Here is an 11,890-nt window from a genome sequence, read left to right on the forward strand (position 1 = left end):
CGATATATCGTTTAGCCGATATTATCGGCCGATATGAGCCTGTCGCCGATATATCGGTATCGGCAAATATGCTGCCGATATGAAATTTTTTTTACAGAACATATAATGCAGATAAAATGCTTGAAATGGTGTAATTACTTAGTTTGTCCAGCAGAGCTGGATTGCGCTCCATTGTTTGCTACTGGTGACCTGGATGAAACGCTTTAAAGCTTAAGCCTATGGAAAACCATTGAAACTTTGAACAGCCATATCTCCGTTAAGGCGTGGCGAATCCGCACCAAATTTGGGGGATCCCTTCAGCTCAAGGAACCCTCTCGAACACGAATCGAGTGTACGTCTCGAGGCCCTCTTTCGAATGAGACCACCCCCGCGTGGATAGCCCCTGGGGTCTGTTACGTACATGTTACATTCAAAGGGCAATAAAGTGCGCGAGAGGTGAATTTATATTTATTTACAGAGGTATATTATGTCACACTTCACACTTTTCTAATTTTCAAGAGCAAAATCCGTGAATTAATGTTCCGAAGTGAAATAAACTTAAACGGAATCAGCCGATATATCGACATCGGCCTTTTTTACTCCCTAATATCGGTATTGGCATGGTATATATATACACACACACACACACACACACGTGCGATTAATCGCATGATTTCTCTGCGATTAATCGTGATTAATGATATTTACTCGTTCATATTTTATTAATAGTTTAGATTAGATAAAATGTATTTATCCTTTAGTGATTTAATTTAATTATATTAATATTAATATTTAGATTGTTTAAAATTCCGTAACCATTAAGATTACTATTAAATCACTTAAAAACAATTAAAATAGAGTAATACTATTTACATTAAGTCAGCATATCAATAATAATATAACACTGTTCAAACTGTATTGATAGTTTGGATTAGATTATATAAATGATAGTAAAATCACACAGTTGTACTGTGATATAAATCTACCGTTTGAGTTCGGCGAACTCTTCGGCTTTCATCTCCGCCAGCTTCTTCTCCATCTCCTCTTCCTCACCGTCCGCTGCGTTCTCCTCATCCTTCTGTTCGCCTCCCTTTCTCTTGCTTTCCTTCTCATCAATATCGCTATTATCGTCATTTGAGCTAACACCGCAACAGAACACGTAATTATTAACAGAATTTTAATCTACAATATGTGAATTCTATGACGTGATGATGACGCACCTCATTTCCTGGTCCAGCTGCTTGGCATCCTGTCTCAGCTTTTTAGCCAGGAACCTCCTCAGCTTGGATCTCCATGACAACAGCAGACTAACAACACAACAGCCAATCAGATTTCGGCTACGAGCACTGACTCTCCATATATGGTCAACAAGCGCAGTGACTCACCGCAGTTCCTTTCGGCCCAGGACTTTAATATCGCAGCAGCACTCTCTGATTTCTGGTGAAGTGATGGGGTGCGATTCCAGCTCGGGGTTATTGAAGGTTATCTGGAGCAGAAACAGATGGAAATTAGACGTAGAAACACATGACAAACATATGCGCTGATGTCTGGAATGTAAGTGTAGTGGTCTGAAATCGTACTTCATTGGCTTTGCTCAAGAAATCGACAGGGTTTTCGGCTTTTAAGAATTCGGTCACCGAGAAGGTGTGATACAGAGTGAGATCGCCGTCGCTGTAGCCTTCAGCCTGAAACAACGCAGAAAAATAAGTAAATGAAAAATAAGTAAATAAAAATGAAAAAAACAAAAACAAAGAAGTTAAAATTACATGGATAATAGTTTTTATAAAATAACTTAATATACAATAAGCTTAAATGTTATTAAATATTAAATATATAATACAATAAATAAATTTCATGAAAATATATTAATGTAAACATAAGTAAATAAGACATACCTTGGGCTTTTTTTTGCTAACCAGCTCGTTGACAGATTTCACTTGTACGTCAACCTCTTTGAAAGCATGTTTGGGGTCGAAGAACTTGTTGTCAATTTTATCCGGAGCCAAAAAACCTGGAGAAAAGATAAATATATTCATATAGACAAGCAGACAGATAAAAAGAACAATAGAATTATAGAACAGGTGATAGAAAAAAATGAGTGAAACAATGAATGAAACAAACAACAGAGATGTAGAATGAACGATAGAATGAATAATAGATAGAACAAACAACAGGATGATAGAACAAGCGAACAATAGACAGAATGACAGAAAAATGATAGATAGATATAACGATAAATAGAAAAAAAAAACTAATCGATAGAACAAACAAATGAAAAATAGATGCAATTAGAACAAACAATAGAACAAATGATAAAACACAACAAATAAACTATATAGATAGAATTATAGAACGAATGATAGACAGAATTTTATAATGAACAAGAGAACGAACGATAGACAGACAAATAACGGAACAACCAAAAGATGAAGTGAACGATAGAACAAGCGAATGACAGAATGATATCTAGAACAAACAATCAAATGATGGAACAAACAAACACTAGAACATGCAAACAATAGCTAGAACAAACGAACAAATAGCTAGAACAAAGAAATGAACGACAGAATAAGTGAATGATAGCTAGAACAAACAAACAATAGAACATGCGCAAGCGAACGATAGCTAGAACAAACAAACGATAGAACAAAAACGATAGAACATGTGAACGACAGCTAGAATGAACAAACGATAGAACATGTGAACAATAGCTAGAAAAAACAAACAAATAGCTAGAACAAAGAAATGAACGACAGAATAAGTGAATGATAGCTAGAACAAACAAACAATAGAACAAGCGAACGATAGCTAGAACGAACAAACAACAGAACAAGCGAACAATAGCTACAAAAAACAAACGATAGAACAAGCGATAGATCAGAAACGATAGAACATGTGAACGACAGCTAGGACGATCAAACGATAGAACAAGCGATAGAACAAAAACGATAGAACATGTGAACGATAGCTAGAACGAACAAACAGAACAAGCGAACAATAGCTACAAAAACAAACGATAGAACAAGCGATAGATCAAAAACGAAACAACATGTGAACAATAGCGAGAACAAACAAACAATAGAACAAGCGAACAATAGCTACAACAAACAAACGATAGAACAAGAGATAGAACAAAAACGATAGAACATGTGAACGATAGCTAGAACAAACAAACAATAGAACAAGCGATAGAACAAAAACGATAGAACATGTGAACGATAGCTAGAATGAACAAACGATAGAACAAGCGAACGACAGCTAGAAAAAAAAAATGATAGAACAAGCAAATGATAGCTAGAACAAAAATGACACAACATGTCAACAATAGCTAAAACAAACAATACAAAAAACGAATGACAGAACAAGCGAACGATAGCTAGAACAAAAACAATAGAACATGTGAACGATAGCTAGAACAAACAAACGATAGAACAAGCGAACGACAGCTAGAACAAAAATGACAGAACATGTGAACAATAGCTAAAACAAACAATACAACAAACGAATGATAGCTAGAACAAAAGAACAATATATAGAATAATAGAGTGGAAAAAAACGTTAGAATGTAAAAATGAGAGAGAACAAACAAGCGATAGAACAAGCAAATGATAGCTAGAACAAACAAACAATAGAGCATGCGCATGCGAACGATAGCTAGAACGAACAAACAACAGAACAAGCGAACAATAGCTACAAAAAACAAACGATAGAACAAGCGATAGATCAAAAACGATAGAACATGTGAACGACAGCTAGAACGATCAAACGATAGAACAAGCGATAGAATAAAAACGATAGAACATGTGAACAATAGCTAGAACAAACAAACAATAGAACAAGCGAACAATAGCTACAATTAACAAACGATAGAACAGGCGATAGAACAAACGATAGAACATGTGAACGATAGCTAGAATGAACAAACGATAGAACAAAAACGATAGAACGTGAACAATAGCTAGAACAAACAAACAATAGAACAAGCGATAGAACAAAAACGATAGAACATGTGAACGATAGCTAGAATGAACAAACGATAGAACAAAAAAACGACAGCTAGAACAAAAATGACAACGTGTGAACAATAGCTAAAACAAACAATACAACAAACGAATGACAGAACAAGCGAACGATAGCTAGAACAAAAACAATAGAACATGTGAATGATAGCTAGAATGAACAAACGATAGAACAAGCGAACGACAGCGAGAAAAAAAAGATAGAACAAGCAAACGAAAGCTAGAACAAAAACAATAGAACATGTGAACAATAGCTAAAACAAACAATACAACAATCGAATGACAGAACAAGCGAACGATTGCTAGAACAAAAACAATAGAACATGTGAACGATAGCTAGAACGAACAACAGAACAAGCGAACAATAGCTACAAAAAACAAACGATAGAACAAGCGATAGAGCAAAAACGATAGAACATGTGAACGACAGCTAGAACGATCAAACGATAGAACAAGCGATAGAACAAAAACGATAGAACATGTGAACAATAGCTAGAACAAACAAACAATAGAACAAGCGAACAACAGCTACAACAAACAAACGATAGAACAAGCGATAGAACAAAAACGATAGCACATGTGAACGATAGCTAGAACGAACAAACAACAGAACAAGCGAACAATAGCTACAAAAAACAAACGATAGAACAAGCGATAGAACAAAAACGATAGAAAATGTGAACGATAGCTAGAACGAACAAACAACAGAACAAGCTAACAATAGCTACAAAAAACAAACGATAGAACAAGCGATAGATCAAAAACGATAGAACATGTGAACGACAGCTAGAACGATCAAACGATAGAACAAAAACGATAGAACAAGCGAACAATAGCTACAACAAACAAACGATAGAACAAGCGATAGAACAAAAATGATAGAACATGTGAACGATAGCTAGAATGAACAAACGACAGAACAAAAATGATAGAACGTGAACAATAGCTAGAACAAACAAACAATAGAACAAGCAATAGAACAAAAACGATAGAACATGTGAACGATAGCTAGAACAAACAAACAATAGAACAAGCGATAGAACAAAAACGATAGAACATGTGAACGATAGCTAGAATGAACAAATGATAGAACAAGCGAACGACAGCTAGAAAAAAAATGATAGAACAAGCAAACGATAGCTAGAACAAAAATGACAGAACATGTGAACAATAGCTAAAACAAACAATACAACAAACGAATGACAGAACAAGCGAACGATAGCTAGAACAAAAACAATAGAACATGTGAACGATAGCTAGAACGAACAAACGATAGAACAAGCGAACGACAGCTAGAACAAAAATGACAACGTGTGAACAATAGCTAAAACAAACAATACAACAAACGAATGATAGCTAGAACAAAAGAACAATATATAGAATAATAGAGTGGAAAAAAACGTTAGAATGTAAAAATGAGAGAGAACAAACAAGCGATAGAACAAGCAAATGATAGCTAGAACAACAAACAATAGATAGAACAAATGATAGAACAAAAACAACAGATAGAATAAACAAGCACAGAATTAAAGATAGAAAGAATGGGAAAACAATACAAAACAGAAACACACGTTAGAACAAAAACAATAAATAAAACAAACGAACGATATAACAAACAAACAATAGAACAAAAACACCAGATAGAATGAAAGATAGACAGAATGGAAAAAATATAGATAGGAAAAACAAATTATAGAACAAACAATAGATAGAACAAAATACTTTTAACAAATGAACGAGAGACAGAAAATTATAGAACAGATGATAGAACAAATGATAAAACAATCAAACTATATAGACAGAACTACAGAACGAAAGATAGACAGACTTTTATAACTACAGAGACAGAAAGAACAACTGATAGATAAAACAAACAATAGAACGAATGAATGATAGTTTGAGAGAATGAATGAGCAGAACAACAAACAACAGGTAGAATTAAACAAACAATAAACAAAAACAAGATTAGTACGAAATGCATAGATTTACCCTGGCAGACGACAAAGATCTCGGCGGACTCGTTTCGGGAGGCCTGCGGTTTGGTGGCCTGCACCTTCTTGAAGAACTGCTGGAAGATCCACATGAGCGGCTGGTAGTCTTTGGAGCGGAAGACTTTAGTGATGAAGGTGCCGCCTTTGGTCAGGAACTCGCAGGCCAGCTTGAGCGCCATCAGCGTGAGGTTGGCCTGCGAGAAGGCGTCGTGCGACCAGTTCGCTCCAACGTTCGGCGCGCCGTCGTTCAGCACAACATCCACCTTCCACGTCTGCAGCTCCTTCCTGAGAGCCTGAGCACAGAGAGACGCTCACGTCACGATTAGAGCTGTCACTAATAGACTTGTAACGATGCACTCAACTCACGATTCGATTTTCTCACGTTTTTGTTAACAAAATGAGATTGAAGACATTATACAGTAAATGAAAAGGTGTCGTTTTATTAGGCTATTGCTGCACGTTTCTTTGTGAAATGGAAATATAACAAAACTAAATTAAAATTTTAAAACAAACCTCAAATCAAACAAGTTACACAGTTACACAAATAAAAGAAATCTCTTAATATGTACAAACTAAGGCTGTCTGTGCTCTTTCCATTTAAAATGAGACGCAACCAATGCATTTTAATCATGATCCAAACAAAGATGCAGCATACATGCAGCATGAGCAGTTTTTAATCTAAATTGGACTGTATAATTTCGAAATTTGAAGCAAAAACAGAATGGTCTGACTTTAGTTTTGTGAAACTATCTACTTTAATATGCATTGTTCAGAGACAAGATGAACAGAAAATACCACAAACTTTTCTAAAGACAGTCAGTTCCCCTCAGAGATACATTCATATAAACTCCTACTCCAATTTTATCGCAATTTTTTGGCATCTCAACTGATCTGAATCGTGACATATTTGAATCAATTTTCAACCGGCTCGCAATTCATTGTTACATCCCTAGTCACAAACGATTATTTTGGTAATCGAATAATCTGTCTATTATTCTAACGAGTAATCGGATTATAACAATTATTTTTTTGTAGTAATAAAAATAGACCTAAGCGAACAGCCTTTAAAATGACTTAAAACACATAATAGCAATGAGACAATAATAATTCATTCAAAAAAAGAATCAAAAGCAAGTAATCATATGGTGTTATTAAACAAAACTGTTAAAATACATAATGTATTATAAACAATAGAGCTAATGTACATTACGCATTATAACAAATGCCTGCAGAGGGCGCCAACAGCCTGACGATTGTTTTACACTTTACTGCGCGATCTAATCCTTGTTTAATAGCAGTAGTATGTTTTTACATTCAAATGTCCACTTAATCTTTAATATTTGGACATTTCTTTATGACAGAAATCTTAGGCTATTTTCATGGCAAAAACAATTTAAAAAATACAAGTATATCAAATACAATAAAAACCAGCAAAAAAATATTTTTTACATTAACACGATACATTTTTTTACAAAACTTTTTCTGGCAAAATTATACTAAATACATATATTGAAAGTAGGACAATCCAATAAAATATGTTTGACAGAAAGGGGAATCTTGCAGAACATGCATTGAGTAGGGTCTTCAATCCTTGTTTAATAATGACTCAACAAAATTTAATTCAACTGTCTGCTTAATCTTTAATATTTGGCCATTTCTTTATAATAGAAAAGCTACAGCCACTTTCATTTCTTGAATATGTGGACATCAAAACGTGCGAACTCAGAGTGAGGGTTTAAACTTTTATTTTGAAATCGCGATTAACAGTTAGCATAATGAGAAAGATATTAATGTATTCTCCTGCGTTTGCGTAGATTTATAAATTATTTACCTTACAAATCTGATGAAATAGCGAACGTTGCGTTCCCAGATGAACGTTATAATAAACCCAAACTCACAGCAACATGCAGAGATGGAGTTTGAGACGCTCCACACATGTAAATGATAACAGTTTGTGTGGAGCAGCATTTACTGTGAACAGAGCCGTATGTACGTATAACCTACTACACACATGTAAATAAAGCGCATATATTAAACCTGCACCACATGTATTTATTTAACTGAATTGTAGCGTTTGTGAATTCACAATAGCATTATGCTTTTTTATGATTTTTTAAATGGGGTTAATATGTGGAACGCGCCACTTCCGGCATTTTACATTTACATTTAGTCATTTTGCAGGCGCTTTTATCCAAAGCGACTTACAATTGGGGAATACATAAAGCGATTCTTCTTAAAGAGGCAAACAGACACAGTAAGTGCTTGAAATACCAGGTTTCAGGCATTGTTCAAATAAGTACAAGCTAGAAAGAGAAGGAATAAATAAAGAGAAAGAAAAAGTGTTTTTTTTTGTTTTTTAAGATGAAGTCAAGTAGCGTTTAAAGAGATGAGTTTTCAGCTAACCTAGCTGGATGCTGATTACTCGATACGGGTAAAATGCAATCAAGGATTTTTTAAAATCGAATATTCGAATAGAATCGAGGAATCAGGAGTATCTGAACGCGCTGAAGAGCGCAAACACGCACCTGTCTGCACTTCTCCGTGGTGATGTCCTCCTGCAGCATGACCACGTTCGGGATGGGTCTGATCGGCACCAGATCCACACCTGACAGCAAAACAACAGCGTCAGACCTGGAGTCTGTGTCTGAATCACAGACGCTTCACTTCACAACCACTCACCGATAATCAGGCTGGACACCGGCATGAACTTCGACGCCACCTGCAACCTGAACGTCAAAGAGAGATTATGAAACCAGCGCAAACTGGCACTTTTTGGATGAATAATTCAAACAAAAACTATTGTCAGAAACTCTGGTCTTCGCGACAACTCGTCAAAATAAAAGCTCAGTCAAACAGAAATATATTTGTCAAAGTGACAATAAAATGATGAAAACCTTATCAAGTGAAACTGTTTTTTCCATGTTTTAACATTTACCGTAAACCTCTGTTGTGCAGCACTGTTTGTTAATAAATTAATAAATAAAAATAATACAGAAATAAAATGACCACCGTTTTTGATAATAAATTTGTATTAAATAATAAATACAAAAATTTAAAACAGAAAACATAGAATATCTGAAAAAAGAAAACATTTCATAGGGTAATATTATTGTAACAAAAAATTAATAAGTTGTTAAAGTTTTATTAATTAAATTGATTCGACAAGCTTTTTGATTATTAAAGTTTACATAAAATATTAAAATGCAATCCAGACAAGAAAAAAAAAAAAAAGACAATTTGGGAAAAATAAACATTTCATAGGGCCCTAAAAAAATAATTTTTGTTAAACTTTTAATAATTTGCTATGTTGTTAAATTGTATAGGTTTCATTATTTCAATTGATTAGACACACTTTTTGGTTACCACAATTTAATTTAACCATTAAAACAATTCAGAAAAATTTAAAAGAACAAAAAATGAAAGAATTAAAATGAATTTGGGGGAACATAAAACAGATTTCACAGAAAATTTACAACTAAAAATGGAATTTGGGAAAGAATTAAACAGAATTAAGGAAAAAATTAAACTGATTTCACAAAAAAAAAAACGAATTTGTGAAACAATAAAACGAATATTACAGAAAAATTTGATTGGAAAACAAACTAATTTGGGAAATAATAAAACAGAATTTGTGGGAAAATAAAATGGATTTAACAAAAATAAATTGGAAAAGAATAAAATGAAAACATCAAACACAAAGGAATTTGGAAAAGAATAACATGGATATCACAGAAAAATTAAAACAAAAAAAAGGGAATTTGGGAAAGAATATAACAGAATTTAGGTAAAAAAATAAAATGGAGGTGACAAAAAACAACAGAATTTGAAAAAAAAAAGATTTAAAAAATTTGAGGTAAAAACAAAATAGATTTCACGGAAAAAACGGAATTTGGGAAACAATAAAACAAATATTACAGAAAAAAAAAACTAATTTGGGAAAGAATAAAACAGAATTTGTGGGAAAATAAAATAGATTTCACAAAAAATGGAAAAGAATAAAATTAAAACAACAACAACAACAAAAATAATTTGGGAAAGAACAAGATAATGTAAGGAAAGCTCAAACGGGTTTAACAGGCCCTGGTTACGCTGTTCAACATTAACTAGCGAGTTTACCCACCATCCTCCTGGAGCCGCGCACAGGTCCACCAGCGCTCGAGCTCGCTGAAGAAACTGGAACTTCCGGTTGAGCTGAATGAGCTTAAACGACGATCTGGAGCGATAACCTGAAACAACACGATATAATGAGAGATTACACGCACTACAAACACCATGACATTACCACAGTCTAGACGCATCGGAATGATTCCCGTAATATCTCTAGGACACTTTGAGGAATATCATGCTACAATAATCTCGAATAACGCCCGGTATTACCACAGTATGCGTCCAAATCTCAAGGTAATAACGTGGTACTCCGTGAGCTCACGCGCATGGGTCTTAACCTTCATGTTTACGCGACTCACCCGTTTCTTTTGCGAGATGGTAGAATTTGTCCTTTCTGGTTTTTCCGACTTTCAGTTTTTTACCCATGATTTCTGTATTAAATCACCCGCTCCTTCGCTTTTTTCGGACACCTTCCACCGCGTCGCGTCGCTCCACTTTAGCCACACGTGTATTTTGGCGGCGCCGAGAGATGACGTCAAAGCCCTCCTCCTCCTCCTCCTCCTTCTTTTTTTTTTTTTTTTTTAATTAATTTTTTTATTGCATATGAACATATATAACAGTAAGAGAAATACAACTTTGCATATAAATGCCACCAGTACACAAGATTACAAGTAAAATAAAAAAATAGCCAGAGGAAGAAAGAAAACATAAAATAAATAAAACAACTAAAATAATGAAGACGGTACAGTTTACTTGTCTATTTCAAATTTGCAGATAATGTTAGAAGTCCTGAGAGCTTTTTTTGTTTTACATTTATATACCATATTACAGTATTGCTTAAATTCGTTGATAAAATCAAAAAAAAAAATTGGTTTACCACACGACCACTTCATTTTGTGTATATGAAACTTCCCCATTACAACCAGTAATTGAATAATATACGCTTTATCCTTTTCTATCCCATAATCATCAACATATATCATTATATCAGACCCACCCAGTTTAACAGCTGTATTACGTTTTCTTGTAATGAAATTCTCAACATCAACCCAAAATATCTTTGTATAGATGCAATGAAAAAATAAATTAAAAATTGTTTCTTTTTCGTTACTACAAAATTCACAGGAGTAGTCAATATTCAATTTAAAACGTTCCAATATATGTTTCACCGGATAAATTCTATGCAATATTTTGAAGTCAACAAATAATATAAGACTATTCCTCCTTCTTCTTCTTCTTCTTCTTCTTCTTCTTCTTCTTCTTTGGAGTTTTACGGCAGTTACATCAACGCCGTCAGATTTTGTCACTTTTCAAATTGGAAACTGTTTATGTGTTTGACAATTATTTATATATATATATATATTATAGTAATAATGGATTCGTAAATACAAATTTAAATTATAGAAGTATACAATTCTATTTTTAATCTTTAGTTATAGCTAAAATATAATTTAAATACAAAATAAAATCTTACATATGGCATAGATGTAAAATCATATTTTGTTTTACAGGGAAAAATCTACATGAGTTATAAAATGATGAAATAGTACATTTATATTTAGTACATAAGTACGTTTACAGCTTTTCTGAAACAGACACTGAGGATATAGTTCTATAGCCTAATTTTTAAAAGTTTTATTTACAATAAAGAACCATTTTAAGATTTATTTTTGATTAGAAATTATGGTTTAACTCGGTCTCCCGTGCAAGAACCATCTTATTAACTGACATGCTTTCATATTTCTGTTTTGTTTTTATTATACTCCAGTGCTTTTTATTGTATTATATATGAAC

General features: G+C 33.7%; 1 protein-coding gene across 1 annotated transcript in view; it reads right to left on the reverse strand.

Annotated features, from left to right (window-relative positions):
* The window catches only part of ftsj3 (FtsJ RNA 2'-O-methyltransferase 3), a 16,292-nt gene extending 5,667 nt beyond the window's left edge, over nucleotides 1-10,625 (reverse strand). Inside the window, exons 1-10 of the mRNA XM_016473267.1 lie at nucleotides 10,456-10,625; nucleotides 10,110-10,215; nucleotides 8,669-8,715; nucleotides 8,515-8,594; nucleotides 5,988-6,282; nucleotides 1,875-1,990; nucleotides 1,560-1,664; nucleotides 1,365-1,465; nucleotides 1,200-1,286; nucleotides 966-1,118 (exon numbers count right to left, since the gene is read on the reverse strand). Of these exons, the coding sequence (XP_016328753.1) occupies nucleotides 966-1,118; nucleotides 1,200-1,286; nucleotides 1,365-1,465; nucleotides 1,560-1,664; nucleotides 1,875-1,990; nucleotides 5,988-6,282; nucleotides 8,515-8,594; nucleotides 8,669-8,715; nucleotides 10,110-10,215; nucleotides 10,456-10,522 (1,157 nt within the window). The 5' untranslated portion in view covers nucleotides 10,523-10,625. The remainder of the gene's footprint in view (nucleotides 1-965; nucleotides 1,119-1,199; nucleotides 1,287-1,364; nucleotides 1,466-1,559; nucleotides 1,665-1,874; nucleotides 1,991-5,987; nucleotides 6,283-8,514; nucleotides 8,595-8,668; nucleotides 8,716-10,109; nucleotides 10,216-10,455) is intronic.
* Nucleotides 10,626-11,890: the final 1,265 nt, after the last annotated feature.

The sequence above is a fragment of the Sinocyclocheilus anshuiensis genome, unplaced genomic scaffold, assembly GCF_001515605.1.
Source record: "Sinocyclocheilus anshuiensis isolate Anshui unplaced genomic scaffold, SAMN03320099.WGS_v1.1 scaffold1406, whole genome shotgun sequence".
In the NCBI taxonomy this organism is placed as follows: domain Eukaryota; kingdom Metazoa; phylum Chordata; class Actinopteri; order Cypriniformes; family Cyprinidae; genus Sinocyclocheilus; species Sinocyclocheilus anshuiensis.